General features: G+C 46.1%; 1 protein-coding gene across 2 annotated transcripts in view; it reads right to left on the bottom strand.

The window, feature by feature from the left end:
- Window positions 1-21,052, bottom strand: part of ERN1 (endoplasmic reticulum to nucleus signaling 1) — a 92,222-nt gene that overhangs the window by 17,556 nt on the left and 53,614 nt on the right. For both annotated transcript variants that reach the window (XM_033183979.1, XM_033183980.1), the window contains exons 5-12: window positions 18,246-18,318; window positions 15,018-15,140; window positions 11,062-11,163; window positions 9,541-9,802; window positions 8,101-8,179; window positions 6,869-7,034; window positions 3,362-3,480; window positions 764-955 (exon numbers count right to left, since the gene is read on the bottom strand). In XM_033183979.1, coding sequence (XP_033039870.1) covers window positions 764-955; window positions 3,362-3,480; window positions 6,869-7,034; window positions 8,101-8,179; window positions 9,541-9,802; window positions 11,062-11,163; window positions 15,018-15,140; window positions 18,246-18,318 — 1,116 coding nt within the window. The remainder of the gene's footprint in view (window positions 1-763; window positions 956-3,361; window positions 3,481-6,868; window positions 7,035-8,100; window positions 8,180-9,540; window positions 9,803-11,061; window positions 11,164-15,017; window positions 15,141-18,245; window positions 18,319-21,052) is intronic.

Genomic DNA, 21,052 nt, shown 5'->3' with positions numbered 1-21,052 from the left:
GGATGGAGTCCTGGAAATGCTGCCTACTAGCTGGGTACCCGTGGGGAAAGTAACTTAGCTTCTCAGGGTCTACTTGCTTCCTTTGTGGACAAAAGAAAATCATTATTGACCTAAGAGGTCAATAATGATGACCTCATAGGACTGAGTGAGGTGAAAAGTTAAACCATCAGGTGCGGACGTGCCAATGGGGAGTGCCGTAAAGGGTCTGTCATTCCCTATCCTGGGCGGGTCATTAGCTCCCTGAGCTCAGGTAACAGCATCTCTGAGCAACCTGCTGAAGGACCACTCCCCTCACATATTTCATCCCACCCACAGCCTGCTCCGCTGTGGAGCCTGCTCATTTCCAACTAGGAAGTAATGGAATGGCCATGCTGCCTTTTTCACACAAGCTGATCTCACAGGCAGCTTCTTTTTTCTTCTATTGGTTCTTCTCCCCAGCAGACGTTCTAATGGCAGTTTTTAAGAGAGGAAAGGTCTTCATCTATTATCCTTATTCTTTAAAAATACAGGTAACTATTCAAAATCATCTTTGAGCAAGGCTTATACATCAGCTCTTACTTGAAAAACACTAAGATTTAGGTATCAAATTGTCCTTTTCTGGGAGGCTAGTGTCTCTTTAATTATGTTTTTGAAGATAAACACTGACTTTTAAATGGGGAACGAAATGTGCTGGTTGTTTTTGTCTGGACCTCACTGACGTGAGGCGACAGGCAGAGAAGCCCCAGAAACAGGTGGAGGGCAAAGGGGAAGTGCTGAGCTTTACCAGGGGGTAGGTGATGATGAAGGCCACCCAGCCAATCAGCAGGAAGGTGCTCAGGATGATGGTGGCCACGTCCTTGAGCACGGAGTCCACGGGGGCCTCGGGCCGGGCAGGGGCATGGGCGGGCTTCTCCTCCACATCCCGAGACACGGTGGTAGGTGCGCTTTCTGAAGTCTGGTCAACCAGGTTGATAACCTTGCATGGGAGAGAGTTGCGACATCACTGCAAAATTTGTAGCCAGATACAGATGAGGCCAGCAATCAAGAGAGGCAATCACTGTTTACAAGGATATGGCTGTACTGCAGGGTGTTGTATTTGTTTTAAGCTCACCAAAGATCATGTAGGCAGATAATTGTTGCCTCCTTCAAAGCAATTGCTTTCAGAGACCATGCATCTTTGCAGTGAGGTTATCATTATTCAAAAATAGTTTTTGGAGCAATACTTTTGGCAGGTGTCTTCAGACCCTACATATTTTTTTGGAAAATCCTCAAAAAGGCAAACACTTCCTCCTTTGATGGTAGGTTCAGTATCCGGGAAAACTCTGAAGTCATCTGTAGCAAAGTCTGGTGAAAAATTGGTATTTGATTTAATAATACCATTTCTCATTAAAAGGAAATTCGCACGTATACGGAGACGCATGGCTAGAAAGTAATAAAGCAGTTTTGTGTTGCCTGTAAACTGTCAGTGCAATCCCAAAAATATAATTTATTCCAGTAGTCCACTATTTCTTCAAAGTTTTTAAGAAGCATCAGAAGCGTTTGTTAAAGAAAATTTAGAAGCCCAAAATTAAATCAGATAAAAATGGAGCTTCCCTAGAGTTCCTCAGAATCTCCAAGACTTCATGGAACATGCATTTAGAAAAATGCACTGATTCATTCTCAAATATCTAGTATTCCAGGTATGCAGTTATCATCTGCCCAACAAAACTAACACAGCCTCCCCAGCACATGCCGAATTTCCCACGTGCTTAATTTCCCACACACTCACACCATTTCACCCCTCCCCCAGATGGCTGCCTAGAATGTTCTTCTCTCCCCTTCCAGGTGTACCCTTCTTGTTCGCGTCTCTCCCACAGTGCCTCCCACATTTTGGGGGGTTTGTGGCCTGCAGAGTGTAGAGGAGGCATCTGGGCATGTGGCCAGGGACATCTGTGTGTCTCATCACCATACAGATGCACCTCAGAGTATTTTAATACTTACTTTTTCAAAGACTGTTATCCAAGACTAGATGGTTAAATGTAAAGATCTGACCTCTGGGTGTTAAATTAAGGGCACTGTCTTATTTTCTTCTGTATGTGTTTATTTTCTAAGTGTTCAATAATGAATACACAGGACTTTAATAAGATTATAGGACAATGCTGTTTTAGGAATCAACGTATTTCTCCAACCGGGCTCCCTCCATAGATGATGGTAAACAGATACTGGGCCCTGGAATCTTGAAAGTCCACAATTTCCTTTGTCTCTGGATAAAATCTAAATCTCTCAACCGAATTTGTTGTGCTTTTGGTCTCTGCATTAGTCAGCCATTCTCTTCTTCTTCTGACCCTGCTCATGTAGCCCAGGTGTGTCTCTGTCCCTGGGCCCTCCATGGCAGGGCTGCCGAAGCTGCCAAGCCTGAATAGCTCGCTAAGCCTCAGACGTCCCCTCTTCCCCTTCCCTGGCCATGTTGAGTTCCCTCCTACAGAGCCACCCTTCCACCTCCTCCACTGGCTCTGTGCCCCAGAATGCTGAACTGTATGGACCAAAGCAATGGCCTCCCCAACCCCCCGTCGTTTCTGACTGGGTAAAGCTAACAGGGGGTGCCAGCAGAGGAGAGAGAGGAAGGAGAATGAGGTTGACTTCTGTGGGGCTGCTGAATTCCTCAACTGATGCTTTCAGCTCCTGGTCTGGAGTCCTTTCTACTCCCTCTCCTCTGGCTTTAGGCCAAGGTGTGCTGAGAGAGCCCCTGGAACTCTGCGCAAATAGTCTCAGGCCACTCTCTGGCTGCTTCATAAAACTTCAGGTCTCATCACTTCTTCAACAATTTTTTTTTTTTTTTTTTTTTTTAGCAGTAAGGTCTTGGTATATTGCCCAGGCCGCTCTCAAACTCCTGGGCTCAAGCGATCCTCCTCCCTTGGCCTCCCAAAGCACTGGGATTACAGATGTGAGCCACCAACCCAGCCTTCAACAACTCATAACTCCTCCACAGGGCTTGTTCCAGGCCCTGTAACATGGTTCCTTTTTACCCATGTGAGCCCATTTCCTACTACTCCCTGCTTTGTAGCCTCGGGTCTGGCCTGAGAGCTGGGCACACCAGCATTCTTCCCACCCAGGCCTTTGCCCTTGCTCTACCATCCCTCCTGTGCCCCCTTGCTCCCTCCCCTCGGCCAAATCCTACCCATTCATCCAGGTCCAGGTCTAGCTTGGTCCTGCTGCCTTTCCTGCACCTTCCTTCACGAGCTGCTTCCTATTCCTCTCCACTAGCCCTTAACCACGTATGTTGTTTGCTCTGCATTCTGGTGCATTCCTCTTCCCTTCCAGACTAGGCTGCACGCTCAGAAGGCAAAGTCAAAGTCTAATGCCTCACCTCCCAACACCTAACACCAACAACCCCCTGACTCACTTCCTCAAAGCTCTTTTTCTCTGAATCAGCAGGAATCACATTTTCCCGATGTTTGGGCAGATTGTTGGGGAATCTCTCCAGCATCTTGGTAGACGCAGACAATGGGGTTTCATGGTGGCCTATGAGAGGAAACAAAACCTTGAGTGAGAACAGTTTCCCAGGCTGTGGTGGCACTCAATGCTAAACTTAGGCAACAGGTGCTACCCACTGAGGGGCCCGCAGTGCAAACTCTCAGCAGGACTGCGAGTCAGAGAAAATGAGTGGCAGTTACCAGAAAATTCCATCAAAGCAGGACCTTTACTACTTGATGGCAGAATACAGTATTCCGTGTCTCCTACTGAGGAGCAAAGAAGTGTCCTTGTCATGAGAGGGATCAGGACATTTGGGATGCACCAGACACAAGGCTCATGGGGCTGCATGGGTCCAATCCACAGGTGAAGTATTATGAGGCTTCATTAAAAGTTCAAGGAGTTCTCCTTTCAATGCTTTCCCCTATAACGTCACTCTTCTATGGCTGCCGAATTCCCATCTTGGTATTTAAATTGCTCAGGTGGAGTTCTAGTCCTACTATTACGTAAATGTGAGCTTCCATCTGGGAAAGTGGTACATTACTTGCAAGAGAGCAGTAGGACACACCTACTAGATGGATGGGGCCATAGCTCGCTCCACGTTCATTCGCTGTCCACTACACAACTATTGTATGGCTACTGAGTGAGCATTCATTACGCATTTATTGAGCATCTATTGTGTGCAATTACTGTAAGAGATACAAAGCTGACTAGAATAAGGAACTGGGATTTGATAGGGCTTGATAATCCATTCATCTCTAAAAATGAGTCCACATACTGCCCCAAAGAGCCAGGTCACTTTTTCAGATTAGGCTGCCAGCAGCCTGGCTGACTTTCCTCTCTGTTCTCTCGCCATGAGCAGATCTCACTCTGACTCACATCTCTTTCACCTTATGATCTTTCCATTGTTCCCCTAAACCTATCAAAGATTTCATGACATACATGCCAAGATGACAACAAACAGGAAATAGTCTAAGCAATGTACATTTCTTGATCTGGAAAATTCCTCTTTGATTCCCCATCTTTAGGTCAGTTCTCTATCTACAACATAATATCGTTCTTTAAGGGAAACCTACTTTTGTTTTGAGCCACCACTACTTTCTCTTGTGTACCAAGGAGCTCTGAGACATGCTTTGCTTGGGAGCAGGATTTCTCCATGTGTGGTCTGCCCATTTCAGACCTCTGAATCAGACTTGCTGGTAGGGCCCAGGAATCTGAACGTGAGTATGTGCGGATAACTCTGAGGCTCACTAACAAGAGACCTATGGTCTAAGAAAAGTGAGGTGTTCTTCCACATGCCACGCTGCGCAGCAGTGTTCTGCCCTTCCCACAATACCCACTCAGTGCTCAGAGTCCTACCTGTCTGGTAGGACACCTGCCAAGAGACTGCTATGGAAGGCATTAGCCTGAATCCCCCTAGTCCTCCTGTCAACCTTCTTGTAAACAGGCTTCTCCCGGAGCTGGGCCTTCACTAATATCACACTGCACATGCTGGACCAACCACTGTACAACTTTACTCATGAGACCGCTAAACATTTTGTACAAATACTACCTGGTCTTCTTGACGTATTCATCTATCATTATCTCTTAGGTCCAGACTCCAGAGCAAAAAGCAGATGGCTAGGCCCTGCCCCAGACCTACTGAATCAGGCTCTCCTGGGCTTATATATGCCTAGTTAACTAAGCTCTGATGCCGAAAGCACCCAAGGCCAGGGCCATGGCTCTGGGGCAACCCACAGACCATGCCTCTCAAGCTAATTGGATCCTTGTATTTTCAAGATTAATGACAACCTGGAATATCTTTAATGTTTTCCACAAAGAGAAAATGAAAGGACACATTTGGACACAGAAGGGTCCTCGTCAACAGGAGACACTGCCACAGTCTCAGTGCCATATTTTAAGATGATGAGCTTTGGAGCTCCTCCAAAGAGGCTTTCGAATTGTGGGATCCTTACACTTAATAGATTCCTTATACTTTGCTGTTTTTGCAGTTTTCTTACTTGGACAACCTTTCCATTTTAAAGGGATCTCATTTTACAAGTTAACCATGAAGACTCCCTGCCCCCATATTTTCTGTATTCTCATATATACACATTTCCTTATTCTCATATATACACATCTTCTTAATCACTGGTGGGCAGTCTGTGAGCCCCTTAACTGGCCCGTAATGCTGAGCAGCCTTGTAATTGCAATGGCCTCTGCTCATTAGTTATTTTTTTCTCACCATGGGCCTATTCATACATGCTCCTCCAACTACTTCTGTTAGTAAAAACATATTATTATTTTGTCATCTCCTTTACCTGTTATTTGGTAAAAATAAAATAAAAATGGCTACAAGGAATCAGGATGAAAAAAGAAATGGACCTTGACAATCTATAAAGAAAGGGATCAGGGCTCAAGGATATCTGGTTCCCCCCGTAACACCTGGTTACACACATCCCCACCCACACCACACTGCCTGGCAGATTCTACTGTTTCCTGGTCCCCACATGCTCCCGGCTGCCCCACATCTCTTTTCTAGAGCCCCAGCCCTGACCTCTTTCTCCCCTAGTATCTGTCAGCAGCAAGCACGAGAGGAAGAGAACAGAGAGAATAAACTGCATCGGCCCCTCGGTGCTCCAGCACCCGACTGACCTCCTGCCCTGCTCTGCCCCTACTGGGGCTGGGAGGTGGCAGAACAGTGGGGGGTGGGGCACAGGAAGGGCAGGTGCATTTCAAGAAAACTCCCTCCTGCTCTAATGACTTGGCACACTCGCTAGGAACACAGCTCTTCTCACCTCTGCCTTCGTTTGTCACACTCGCTGCCTTTGGGTGTCATCTCAACTTCTTATCTCTCTTGGGATAGGGCCTCTAGTTCAACCCCTGGCCATTACTGATGGCAGCAAAAACAAGAGAGAGAAGAAAAAAGGGACCTTCCCACACACCTGGGACGATACTGCCCTAGAACCACGACCAGCCCGACTCTGCTGCTCTCAACCCATCCTGGGAATTCATCCCTCCTGGGTCTTCAGCCCTTGCCTCTCAAACCCCTCACCCTCATGCCCACACGGACCCCAAGTTAATTCTTCCATAGAAACAGTCTCAGTTTTCTTAACTATAAAATGGAAATGACGAGGGTACCTACCTCACACAGGGTGGCTGTGAGGAATGAGGAAATGCATTCTGAAGGGCTTAAGGTCAGATAATCATACAAGGTTTACATGATTTAGTACCTGAGTTTTGGAACATTAAACAGTTTTCAAAAACTGACTCAGAAACACAGTTAACTTGTTGATTTTCCTTGGGAGTAAAAATGTCCCAAGGTCTCAGGGGCCAGCCGGGAAAGGCTCTGAGTATAAGGCCTTCCGAGCTGAGTACGGTGTAACTACCAGGGCCAGTGGTTGACCACCAGGAGGCAGCATGCTGTCACCTCTGGCTACTGTGGGAGACCCACTCTTACCTATCAGAAGCCAGTAATTCCTCAAGTAGTTGAGCTTGTTCTTGCTTTTGAGTCCGGGGTCAAACTTGAGGTCTGTGCTGGGCGTGATCACACACTCCCCCTTGTCCCCAATGGTGACGCCATCAGTCTGGGGCCCTTCCAGCAAAGGAAGTGTGCTGCCGCGGGGCTGTGGAGAGGGTGCAGTGAGGGTCAGGAGCCCTGAAGGGAGAGCCGGTCCCATAGCACACCATCCCAGCCACTGTCCTGAAAGGTGAGCGATTTCTAGTGCAGGGCTAGTCCAGGACAGAACCCAAAGGACAAGGACACAAAGGCCCAACTCTGGGCAAAGAAGCTCCTCTCTCAGGATGTGACAAGCTGCACTGATGTCTTTATGGACGTCTTTTCAGATTCTTATGTCTGGGTACTGGGGAACAAGAAGTGTGTGTGTAGAACTCCAAGACACTGTTATGAGAAGCAGACATAAGTGAAGGAGAACGAATGGATATCTCTGTTAGTCACAACTGATGCAACCAACGGGGTGGAATAAAGTCCACCCACACAGCCGGTGCTGGCTCAGGTGCTGCTGGAACTACGACAGAGGCAGGCGCTGTCTGCTCACAGGAGCAGTCACCCAACTCACTGAGAAGACAAGAGAGCCAACCACACAGCCCAAGCATTGCAGGGATCAAGACAAACTGCTAGGATTATGATGCCTCGGACTTTTAGAGACAGAATGTTCGAGGCAGGCTGGTGAGGCCCAAGGAGGCTTGGAGAGATTGCAAAAGCATGCAAAGGGTTTGAGTAGGGAAAAGGAAGAAGAAAGGGCACTTGAAGCGTGAGGTGAGGAGCAGCCTGAACAAATGCCCTGAGGAAAGATGAACAGGAAGCTTGTAGAAGTCAGGGAGAAGGTGTACTTGCTTGGGTCATGTAACTCACACAGAGAAACTAACAGGATGGCAGAACGGCATCGTGGGACTGGATTAAGGAGAGTCATGAACACCAGTCTGGGGAGTTTAGATTTGACCACAAAAGCAAAAGGAAATAATCAGGGATTCCTCAGCTTTAAGAAGCTGTTTCTGTCATGTATCTTTCTTTCAAAGTAGAATGTGTCATGTGCAGAAACTGTTTTTGAGAATTTAAGATTTGTATTTTGCATGCTTAACCCGCAGTATGCTTGTGCATAGCAAAGTCATTCTTTGCTAAAATGGAATAGAAGCAGTTAGGCAGCTGTGAGCCCTCCATAGTGGACTTACCACGACAGCAACTCCCTCGTGTACCATTGAGGGAGAGGCATAGAGGCTGGTAGAGTATTTCCCAACATACAGAGTGGGCCTAAGAGAAAAACAGATACATGCATTCCAGAGTCATTTAATTTCCAGATCCCACAGAAAGGAGGAATCATAACCCCAAATACCACCCACAGGGATGACTGCATTAACCCCCCAGACATGGAGGAAAGCAGTAGGGGTGTGAAGGTGGGGCACTGCCCTGGGAACAGGGCCACAGGACTTTAGTCCCAGCTGTCACTCACTGCAGAAACATGGACAAGCCACTTAATGGCAAGCCTCAGCAAAATTGCAGGGCTGGACTGGACAATGCCCATGATGCCTGCAGAAAGGACTACATCCAGTGGCCATCCACGAGACTGAGTGCTTACCACCACCGCCGAGGCCCCTCAGACGACCCTGTACAACACACTTGCACTCCAGCGACCACCAAAACTACCCCCATTCTGCCCCGTGCTTTCTAAGGATCCTGGAGGTCCTACAGAACTCCTGAGAAACGGTGCTCTACTCTGGATGCCGAGAGCAAAAGGGATGCATAAGAAATTCCAGACTTGGTGAGACTTCTGGTTCCTCAGCTATATAGTCTGTCCCCATGTGGGACATCAGGGAGATGGAAAACGAGGAGAGTTACACCCCCTGGCCCTTCTGCTTACTGTCAAGAGTCCACCTGATCGGTCATCCACTACATTATCTAAACCTCTCTCAATGAATATCTTACATTTGAATGGTGTTTTACAATCTAAATACTCTCTGGCACATTATCGTATTTGATCTTCCACACAACTCTATGAAGTAAGAAACTGAGGTTTGGTGAGTTTAAGTGACTCAGTGATAGGCTAATAACAGGGGGATGGAGAACAGAAGCCTGCTGAGTCTTGGACACACACTGTTAACTTTTTTTTTTCTGATTTTTAAAATGAATATAACCTAAAAATTTAGAAAATATAGAAAGTTAAAAAAATAAGTCTCTTGCATCCCTACCACCTAAGATAGATCCAAACTATACTTATACTGGCAGTCTCTTTCCTATCCCCACCTTTATTTGTGTGTGTGTGGCAGCAGGGGGAGGGTCTTGCCACGTTGCCCAGGTAGGCCTCAAACTCCTGTGCTCAAACAATCCTCCCACCTCAGCCTCCCAAGTAGCTGGAAGTACAGGTGTATGCCATGGTGCCTGGCACCTCCCACTCATGATTTTTATGTAATATTTAAGAATTCTGAAGCTTTAATGGGTGCCCCTCAGCTCTTCTGTTCTGAGGTTTCCGAACGAGGCAGTCGTGGCTCTGGATATTCCTCATGGCTTCAGAGACTGTCCTGTCTTTGGCCTCCCGTGCAGGGCCTGCTACATTGCAATAGCACCAAAACACAAAGGCCACGGCCGCCCTCTCCTTCCCCGAGCTCCCAACTCACGTCAGCTTGCTCTTGGCCTCTGTCTCCTTGGGGAACGGGTACTTCCACTTGGTGATGCGCCCCACCTCCCCAGACATGAAGGTCAGATAGCGCAGGGTCTCCACAGCGACATTGATGTGCATCACCTTCCTGAGACCCTCCCGCTGCCAGACATAAAAGGCCACCACAGGGGAGGCGTAGTTTTGGATCCACAGGACATCCCCAGATTCACTGTCCACGGTCACCACCAGCCCATCACCATTGGACACAAAGTGGGACATCTCTGTACAGATCAAATAAACAAAGCATGCTGAGTCTCACCCCATCTTGAAACCACATCCTCTACTCTTGTGGCAGGCTGTAGTCACTCAGTTAGAGGAAACAAGACTTCTGGAATATTCTCAGATCTCCTCTGAGCAATTTCACTTGTTTCCAATGAACTCACTTAGTCTCTATAATATCAAGACACTGGGAACTGGCTGGCTTATAAACACAGGATAGGATCACTCTCCCAAAGGCAATTTATTTGGTGATGTGCTTTACCATTCTATTCAATAAGTGAGAGTAAATATTGAGGAGAAAGGAGCCAATGGAGATGCCTATTAATCTGGCATTTCATAGCAGTCACTTGAAACCCATCGATCAAACTGAAAGTCAGGGACAGCTGTGGTGGCTCATGTCTGTAAGCCCAAGACTTTGGGAGGCTGAGGTGGGAAGATCACTTGAGTCCAGGAGTTCAAGACAAGCCTGGGCAACATAGTTAGACCCCCATCTCTACAAAAAAAAAAAAAAAAAAAAAAATTTAGCCAGGGGAGGTAGGGGAGTGGTGGTGCATGCTTGTGGTCCCAGCTACTTAGGAGGCTGAGGTGGGAAGATCGCTTGAGCCTAGGAGTTTGAGGCTACAGTGAGCCATGACTGCACCCCTACACACATCCCGGGCAACCTTGCCTCAAGAAAACCCCCCCAAAAACAAAAAAAAAAAACACCCTGAAAGTCAGACCTGAACCACTGACACTGTCCCATGAGATTCACAAAGGAGTCCTCAGAGAAAAACGAAAATATTCTAGGTCCTTGACCAGAAAAGGCAGAGTCCAACTTTGACACCAATGTTAAGGTGACAGAATTGGTTTTTAGTTTTCATTTGAGCGGGGTGAATGTTAACTGCAGAAATAACTAGGGATGAGTCACATTTGCAGAGAGGCCTTGACAGGGTTGTTAATGGCCTATGCTGATTTTACTTCTACTTTCCATGGGCTTGCAGTAAATTCCTTCTGTGACATAGAAAGACTTAACAAGGGGTGTCCTCCTTCCTCTCTGGCTAAGCTTGTCATCATTTTACTTCGGTTTCCCTTCAGACTTCACCAAGGTCCCTGCACATTGACTGTGGGAAGTATTTACGATAAGCCCATGAAAAATCCATGGAAAGAAAGAACCTGGTGACAAACAGTATCTTAAAAGAAAATCCTACTTTCTGGAGCAACTGATTCCACATAGGTCAAAAGTACTGGCCCAAGCTTGTGAAATCCAGCAGAGAGCACTTACTGTAGTCCATGTCGTCCTCGGGCAGCGAGGCTGCGTAGTCAAAGTAGGTGGCATTCCACCGGAGCTCTCGGGTTTTGGTGTCGTACATGGTGATGGTGTATTCTAAAGAACACAGACCAGCCAGCCCATTACCACAGAGGGGCCACAGTACATACTGAGGTGTGGTCCTTATCTAATTACAAACAAATCCTCCCTAAACTGTAGGCCAAAAAGTCCAGACTATCCATTTTGATACAGAAAGGCAATGTGAGGAGAACTGAAGTCCCAGACACATGAGTGAGCCTGGCCGACAGCATGTGGAAGCAGAGACGAGCCACCCCTGCTATGCCCTTGGACTCACGGCTCACAGAATCGTGAGCAATAGAATGGTTGTTGTTGTTAGCCATTAAGGTTTGGGGTGCCTTATTACATAGCAATGGATTGCTGAAAGTAAAAAACTGGCACCTTGAAGCAGGATGGCGCCATTAACAAACACCTAAAGCATGTGGCATTGACTTTGGGACCAGCTGGTAGGTGGAGGCTGGGAGGCTGACAAAAAGGTTGGTGGAGACTTGCTAGTGCAGAGGTGGCACTGCTATTCAAAGTGGAAACGGGGTGACCCAGCTTGTGGAAGGTGCCATGATGAGTATGACTATTGCTTGCAGTAACTTGGAAGACAGAAAAAATATCTAATCAACTCAGGGATCCAACTAAGGAGATTTCCAGACAGAAAGCAGAGAATGTTGGTTTCTCTTAGCTGTCTATGATACACTGTGAGACAAAAGAGCTGAGGAAGAAATTATTCAGCAGAATACAGAGGAAATATAAAGGGTCCAGGACTGAATACTGCTGGAAAAGATTCTCACTATAAAAAACAACTTTAGGGAAAAGATCAAATCCAGGGTACTGCCAGCAACAAAAAATGGGCTCAGGGTAAAGATCAATAAAATCAAAGGTTAAGCTGTAAGATCCTTCTTTGAGACCTCCAAAAGATTTTAAGGCGGCCCCTCATACACCCTCTGCATCAAAGGAGTTCTAAACTCACATTCCGAAGTCTAGAGACTTGTGGGTATGGTTTTTATCTAATGGAATAGACTATAATTTGACACATGGGAAGCTCACATAGTTTTTAAAGGAGTGGTATTAGCATAGACTAAAAGGATCAGAGATAGTCAAATTGAAAAAAAGGGCTTTTAGATCCCCAAATTTCAATGGACAAGGAACAGACTGAGAAAGTAACTGGCCATTTGTTACGGAAAAGAAAGGACTTCTCAGAGGGTAGAACCAAGAGCCACTGAGAGCACTATATTAATGAACTAATCCCAGAGGGCAAAACTGGGCCCTAATGAAGGAATATTCCCTACCCCTGGAGGAGGGGAACCTGAAAACATGTGCCTGGCTAGATTTCAGAATTACCAAGGTCCAATGTGTGATATGTGTTTCTCTTTCCTGCCCTTTTTTGAGTGAACATGTTTATTGCAGCTATCCTGTCTCCGTCTCACCACTGTATGTTGGGTGGGGGATGGGAAGGGGAGAAAGACCCTGTCTCTTTAATTCACAGGTCTCCAATCAAGAGGAGCTACACCTGAAGAACATCATCCACCTCCAGACCTGATGCAGATCACGAGACATGAGATTTTGGGACTGATGCTGGGATTGGATTTTGGGGGTCTTTGGAGGGCGTGGGAGGGTTGTAAACTACTGCAGCCTGAGGGAGGACTGAAGTAGAACATCTCTAAAGGTCACTACCACCAATTCTTCCCATTCCTGTAATATGCATGTTACTCTTCCCATCAAGAGGCCGAATCTGTATCTCTACCCTTGATTCTCAGTTGGCCTCGAGACTTGCTTTAACGAACAGACTGCAGTGGAAGGAAGGTTCTAGAACTTTTGAGCCTAGACCTTAGGAGGCACTGTAATATCCATTTTTACTCAAGAGGGAGCCCGGCTGCCATGTCAAGAGTCCAGGCTATCTATATGGAGAAAGGTCACACGGAAGTGAACTGAAATCTCAGATACATGAGTGAGGCCAACCAAGCATGTGGAGTAAAGATGATGGGTCCTTGCTGAGTCCTTCCTGAATTCCCTACAGAATCATTAACAATAAAACGCTTGTTTTAAGGCACTAAGTTGGGGTGGTTTGTCATGCGGCAATAGACAATGGAGGCAATGGATTTACACACCTATGCACACACATTCCACCTCATGCATATCCCAGCTCCTTTGAACACCACAATTTCACCTGAGAATGACACAAGTTTTATATCTGGATGAAGCGGGGGCCACTGTAAGAATTTACTTGATGGAAAAGGTAAACACATAAATCCTAAGCAGTCACTACAGTTAGAAGCTGGAATACGTGATTTTTACAGTCTAAGACCTTCCACCCATTCCCAGGAGAGCCCAGCCAGCTTCTGCAGGGTCCAAGATTAGTCTCACTGAGTTTTAGAAATGCAGTGCTTTCCCCAACACTTTCAGGAAGGTTCTCTTTTTTTCAAATCCTTGGCTGTCTGAAAGTTTAGACCTAAATGTAGTGCTCAATTGTAATGAATTCATCCTAGGTTTTTGGTATAATTTTTTCCTTCTAAATGTTTTTTGTTTCTCCTTTTAGCTTTAAGTATCGTTCAACAAGTTTATGGCATCCCCGACATGTGTGAGGTGCTGCACACATGATAATGAGTAAGGCAAGTCTCTGCAGTAATGGGGCTCACCCATTCATACATTCAAACATTGAGCCCCTGTTACACATCAGGCAATATGCCTGGTATAGAGAGACAGCAGGTGAGCAAAACAAAGTCGTACCCTCAGGGAACTGATATTCTAGTGAGGGAGGCAGGAAGTAGGCACATAGAATTTATAAATATGCAGTGCCAAGAGTTAAGAAGAAAGAGGCTGAAAAAGGAGGAAAAAGAAAATGGTGCGGTGAAGAGGGTGCAAGCCATGCCTGTAAAGGGACAATGACAAGGGGTGAGATGGCTGTCACAACAGGCTTGTTAACTGCTACGTGTGCCCCTAGAATGGGAGAGCCAGGTGTTCCTGAGCAGGGTGGAGGCCGAGAGGCTGGAGAAGAGGCTTCACAGAGAAGGTGACTTTCGAGCAGAGTTGTGCAAGAAAAGAGGATATTTGCCAGATAGGCAAAAACAGGCATACCTGGTGGAGAGGGCCACACCACTACAAGCCTTTAAAAATGGCACTGCCATTGTGGGAGCTGCAGGCAGTTCAGCTGAGGGAGGACTGAAGTAGAACATCTCTAAAGGTCACTACCACCAATTCTTCCCATTCCTGTAATATGCATGTTACTCTTCCCATCAAGAGGCCGAATCTGTATCTCTACCCTTGATTCTCAGCTGGCCTCGAGACTTGCTTTAACGAACAGACTGCAGTGGAAGGAAGGTTCTAGAACTTTGGGAAACTTTTTTCAGGAGGAGGTGGGGGGATGGAGTCTTACTCTTGTTGCCCAGACTGGAGTGCAATGGCTTGATCTTGGCTCACTGCAACCTCCGCCTCCCAGGTTCAGGCGATTCTCCTGCCTCAGCCTCCTGAGTAGCTGGGATTACAGGCACCCGCCACCACACCCAGCTAATTTTGTATTTTTTTAGTAGAGACGGCGTTTTGCCATGTTGGCCAGGCTGGTCTCGAACTCCTGACCTCACGTGATCTACCTGCCTCAGCCTCCCAAAATACTGGGATCACAGGCGTGAGCCACCACGCCCAGCTAGGAAACTTTGAAAGGAGTGAAATGAGGCGAGAGAGGTGGCAGTCGCATCACAGGGGTTTTTCTGGGCAGTGGTGCAGTTTGGACTGTATCCCTTGAGCAGTGGGGGACACTGAAGGGTCTTATAAAGGAAAATGACATGATCAGACCTGTGTTTGGAAAAAGGAAGCTCTGGCCACCTTCTAGGGAAAGAGGCTGGGAAGCTTCTTCTTATCCCTTTTGGAAACAGGCAGGCTGTAGAAGACAAAGGTTCATTTCTTACCTGTTCGCCCAAGATACAGAAGAGAGGTTGATGGGCAGAGACTATCTGCAAAGGCTGATGACAAGGTCTGCTGCTTCTCCCCAGTCAGGAGGTCAATAACATACCAAATGTCCTGCTTTTTACCTGAAAGGACACAAAAACACATCATCACTTATGCCATATGGAAAAAAGTATCACTGCCAAACTAGCAGCCAAGATGCTCTGTATTGAGAGAGATAGACCTGAAATTCTTAGGATGTCATTTCTAAGGTGATGATGCAAATGGTAATGCAGAGACGACAAAACTTCTTAGGCCCATAGGTCTTATAGTAATTTAATAACCTAATGATGGTATACAAATTCCTCCAAACCTAATAACATAATTACAGTTTCAAAAAGTTCCCCAAACTTTCAAGTTAGATTTTATTGCTTTGATGAGTGGCTTTAAATATGAAAAGTCTTTCCTGTGAAGGGCAACCCTTTTCCCATGGACTGGGATCTATAGAAATACAGAAATGTGCCCAGGGGTTTATCTCCCTAATAACCATCATTCACATTTCTCAACATCCCTACTAACTAGCCCCCACTGAGGGGTTTATCTCCCTAATAACCATCATTCACATTTCTCAACATCCCTACTAACTAGCCCCCATTGAGAAGGATCTACAGTTACTGTTTATGACTATAATTAACTAGTACCTGGGACTGGTCAGTGGAGTTGGTTGCAATCTGATGCTAAGGAGGTCAAAGTTGTCTCGGCCCCTGGTCTCAGCCAGTAAGTTATTCTCGGGCCTCGGACCATACCCCTAATCTTGGTCAGCTGATTATGACAGGCAGACAGCACGGTAAACAACACTATTAAGAAAATCCAAAGCATATGTATCAATGGTATACACCCAACAGCATCCTAGCAATAGACAGTCAGTAGCACCGGCCTCCAACATGAAGGTCAACACAGTCACTGTGACGTGTATATCTCTGTTTTGTAAAGCATGATCTCTGGTGGTCATTCGTATCTTCCTAACTCATTGGAAAAGTCTCCTATTTTGGAGCCTCTTAGAAGCAGAATATTGAGATGCTAAGGAAGGTCACAGAGCCTTTGAAATTTTTTTTTTTTTTTTTGAGGCAGGATCTTGCTCTGTCACTCAAGTACAGAGTACACAGGTGTGGTCATGGCTCACTGCAGCCTCGAACTCCTGGACTCAAGTGATCCTTTTTGCCTCAGCCTCCTCATAGTTGAGACTACAGGCATGTGCCACTATGCCTGGCTCTTTTTTTTTTTTTCTGAGATGGAGTCTCGCTCTGTCGCCCAGGCTGGAGTGCAGTGGCGCGATCTCGGCTCACTGCAACCTCTGCCTCCCAGGTTCAAACGATTCTCCTGCCTCAGCCTCTCAAATAGCTGGGACTACAGGCACGTGCTACCACACCCAGCTAATTTTCTGTATTTTTAGTAGAGACAGGGTTTCAACGTGTTAGCCAGAATGGTTTCGATCTCCTCACTTCATGATCCGCCTGACTCGGGCTGGGATTACAGATGTGAGCCACCACGCCCGGCTACCTGGCTAATTTTTATTTATTTTTAATTTTTTTGAGATAGAGTCTCGCTCTGTCACCCAGGTTGGAGTGCAGTGGCACGATCTTGGCTCACTGTAACTCTGCCTCAGGGGTTCAAGTGATTCTTCTGCCTCAGTCTCCCAAGTAGCTGGGACTACATGCGCCCGCCACCACATGAAGCTTAGTTTTTGTATTTTTAGTAGAGACTGGGTTTCACTGTGTTAGCCAGGATGGTCTCGATCTCCTGACCTTGTGATCTGCCCACTTCAGCCTCCCAAAGTGCTGGGATGACAGGTGTGAGCCACCAGGCTCCCGGGCTATACCTGGCTAATTTAAAAAAAATGTTTCTTCTGTAAAGACAGGGTCTCATTATGTTGACCAGGCTGGTTTCAAACTCCTGGCCTCAAGCAAACCTCCTGCCTCAGCCTCTCAAAGTATTGGGATTACAGTTGTAAGTCATTGTGCCCGGCCTAGAATTTGCTAAAGCTACACTTCTAAAGTTCTAACAGATGTTGCACACATGCCTGTTCTACATGTGTGCAACTTACCCGTGGATCACAACTCTGTTCTCAATGACAAAATCATAATATGAACATGATCTGAAGGTAGAGGGGAACAGAGCTAAGACCATGAACCTTTTCCATCTGGCATGACATAACTGGTTACTTCAAGGACCACTAGAGTTTACATAACTCAGCTATTACTTTAATGGATAGACTGGGCAACTACCATGCTCTTAAATATGTTTAATGAACTCGTTTAAGAGGGTACAGCACAAAGATGATGAGAAGACAACACCCTAAGCAGGCTATAAGTGAATCGCTGGCAGAAGCTGAAAGACCAGATAGGACACAGTGACATGGATGGTCAGAAGATTGTCAGATGTTCCCAGGGCATGGCCCACAGAGAGAAAAATCTGTGCTGATTGTTTCCTCCAAATTCCTAGGCTGGGAGTTCCTCATTCTGAAGGTGTGGAAGGAAGCAAGTGTCCCAGTGTCCTGAGCAAAACCTTAAAAGTCTGGCCTGCACTTGAGACCAGAAATACACATAAAGCTTCTCAAGGCATGAATAGGCAATAAGCACTTTCAGTTCCTCAAAAAGAAAGCTGCTGTATAAATACGCGCTATTATTACTACTATGATTTCAAGATAAATACAGCTCTCCTTTGTGTTGCAAATGTTTTATTGACATTTTGGCAGCAACATGGTAAAAGCAGGTGATCTGATGCTTTGAAAGCTGTGACCCCATAGGTATGAAGGCAGTTTATCTAGGCAAGCTATTAAGTGCTGTTTTATCAAATATTCTGATAGCAGGAAATACCAAGAAAGCCCTATAATTAACAGGCAGAGCCTGGCTTTCCTTTCTTGGCTTAGACGATTGTATTCACTTTAAATTTCATCCATTTGCCACTGGGTATGTTGCAATCTTGGAATCTCAGGACTAAGTCAACACAGCAACTAAAAGCTTGTTAAATGAGTAACCATATTAATGATGTCAGTTCTTCTCCCAAGTTGGGGGAACTCTTTCTTAATTGGTCAGCTGATCCTGGGGAGAACAGCACCTGAAGCACAACCCAGGAAAGAAAGGGTTGGCAAGGCGGTGTCTGTGCCCTCTCTCTCCACATGCCACTTTCCCAGATTCTGGGACTTACATCAAAGAGACACAAGTTTCAGGGTTGGAGACAGGAACTCTTACCCATGTAGAGGATTCCATCTGAACTTCGGCATGGAGATGCCTGCACCAATTCTGGGATGGTAAAAGGAAGTTTCTTCAAAAAAAAAAAAAAAAAAAAAGGAAAAAAGTTAACCAAGTCTTGTGCAATTATTATCATTTTACCAGGCAGTCTGTTTCTATTACCTAATTCTGCTAAAAAGAGAGAAGCACTTTGCAGATGGGAGTTTTCCTAACTGAATACCAAGGAGAAGGGGGCACCCTATGCTTCCACATCTACTTTGTTTTCATTTTTATTTTTTTGAGACAGGGTTTCACTCTGTTGACCAGGCTGGAGTGCAGTGGCGCCATCTTGGCTCACAGCAACCTCTGCCTCCTGAGTTCAAGTGATTCTCCCACCTCAGCCTCCCAAGTAGCTGGGATTACAGGCATGTTGCCACTACACCCAGCTAATTTTCCACGTCTATTTTGACAAGCTCCTAGGTCCCTGAGCTCCATAAACATCCACTCCTTTACTTGACACCATGTGCGGACGCCCCTCAAGGTCTCCTGTCCAGGGTGCTTCCCAGGGGTGACACAAACCTTTTATGAAAATATTTACACACATATGGAAAGTTATATATTCTTTGAAATTCTAAGAGTGGGAGAAAGAATTGTCCTGGCTTGGAATACAGAGCCAGAGCTGGCTAGACTGAGTAGAATGACAGTCCTCTGTAGAGCCCCATGGGAGAGAGCCACGACATTGATGCTGAAGGGATGCAACCTTGGTGCCAAGCTCAAGCTTCAAGGGAAAGGAGAAGTCGCCATTACAGGGGCAACACAAGAGTCTGAGGTGGAAAAGAGTTCTGATGTTTTCTTCAGTAAAAAATTCACTATTGAAAAACAAGAAAAATGGAGGCTTTTGGTTTTAAAGAGGAAGTTAAGATAGGTGCCAGGAAAAGAAACTCGAAGGAATCCAAATGTTTCAACTGCATTTCATCATAAAACTGATTCTTCTGAGTCTACAGCTGTCATCTGACGAGCTCTTTTGGTTAGTGCTCGTTTCAGTATACTTTATTTTTAGAACATTCTGTGTTCTTGAAATTGTTCTATAGATACCTGCTTTTATAGAAATGCCTCTACTGCATGGTCACCTTTTTCTCCAAGAAAGAAAAGATTTCTCTCTAGCTTTAATAAGCAGAGCTTTGCATGCTAAATAACTTGGATTTTCCCATCATCCCAACATTCAAACCAAGCCTCAGAGGAGGAAAAATGCTTCGGAGAGGCTGCAATGACTGGGTTTTGCCACGTGTTTCTGAGAATCAGAAAGGCACTGCAGATCGTCCAGTCTCCTGGAGTCCTGTGGTCTCTGCTTCAAGGCCCAAGCTTGGGAAACACTGTTTCTGGAGCTGCTAAACCACAACCCAGGAAGGAGCACAAGGGAGCGATGAAGGGAATCCTCTTTAAGAACCATCTCCAACACCAGAAGACTCGGCCCTGGACATATTCCTTCACTTCTCCAGGCTCAGTTTCCACACCTCTAAAATGGGGATATCACCCACAGGGCTGCTGAGAGATTCAAATGAGATAACTTATACAACTCACTCAGCCCAGTTTCTGGCAAACAAATTGCTTAAGAAATGAGGACTACAGAGCTGTGGAGAGAAACCCATGGAGAGCAGTGTTGAAGGTGAAATACACACAGCTCTACACAAGCTTGCCCTCCTCCCCTCTGTTTTGGTCACAAAATAATTTTAAAATACCCAAATAGAAGCCCACAATCCACTTACAGCCTAGACAAGTGGTTCTCATCCTCGGTTGCACATGAGAATTACTTGGAAGCTTTAAAAACTTCCTACTGATGCATAATACGCAAACAGTAAAGCACTCATCATCACACAGCTCAGTCAGTGTTCACAAAGTGAACATACCCACGGAACCAGCATCCAGGTGAAGAAACAGAAGCCCCCCTCTCTCTCAACCCCCTTTCTAGCCATAACTCTTCAGGGTAACTATTATCCTAACTTCAAAACAGCAGAGACTCGTTTTTCCTGTTTTTGGCTTTATATAAGTGAACGGCAGTGTGTGGCCTTTTTGGTCTGTCTTGTTTTGCTCAACATCGCGCTTGCGAGTCATTTGTGGTGTGTGTCATCAGACTGTTGGTCCTCATCACTGGACATGCCTCTTCTAGAGTTGATTTTTCCACTCCACTGTGGATGTTATTTGGCCACTCTGCTTATTATAAATGGTGCTGCTGTACATTCGGGCACGTGTCCATTGGTGAACAAACGTGCATTTCTCTTTTGTTTTTTGAGATGGAGTCTCGCTCTGTTGCCCAGGCTGGAGGGCAGTGGCGCGATCTCAGCTCACCGCAAGCTCCACCTCCTGGGTTCACGCTATTCTCCTGCCTCAGCCTTCTGAGTAGCTGGGACTACAGGTGTCCACCACCTCGCCCAGCTAATTTTTTGTATTTTTAGTAGAGATGGGGTCTCACCGTGGTCTCAATCCCTGGCCTCGTGATCCGCCCACCTCGGCCTCCCAAAGTGCTGGGATTACAGGTGTGAGCCACCGCGCCCAACCACAAACATGCATTTCTATTGGGTCTGTAACCTAGGAAGGCATTTCTGGGTCCTAAGGACTTTAGGACTTACTGCCAAACAGTTTTCCAAAACACTTGTGCCACACTGCACTTCCACCAGCAGTAGGTGAGAATCCTGGTTGCTCTATATTATCATGACGTTTTCTTTTTCTACTTCCCTTGTTTTGGCCATTCTGGTGAGTAGCAGTATGGCACTGTGACTTTAATTTGCATTTAATAATGACTAATAAAATGGGACGTCTTTTCATATGTT

This window comes from Trachypithecus francoisi, unplaced genomic scaffold (assembly GCF_009764315.1).
Source record: "Trachypithecus francoisi isolate TF-2019V2 unplaced genomic scaffold, Tfra_2.0 Lachesis_group20, whole genome shotgun sequence".
Lineage (NCBI taxonomy): Eukaryota > Metazoa > Chordata > Mammalia > Primates > Cercopithecidae > Trachypithecus > Trachypithecus francoisi.
The sequence above is the reverse complement of the archived record's forward strand: the minus strand, read 5'-3'. Positions and strand labels throughout refer to the sequence as shown.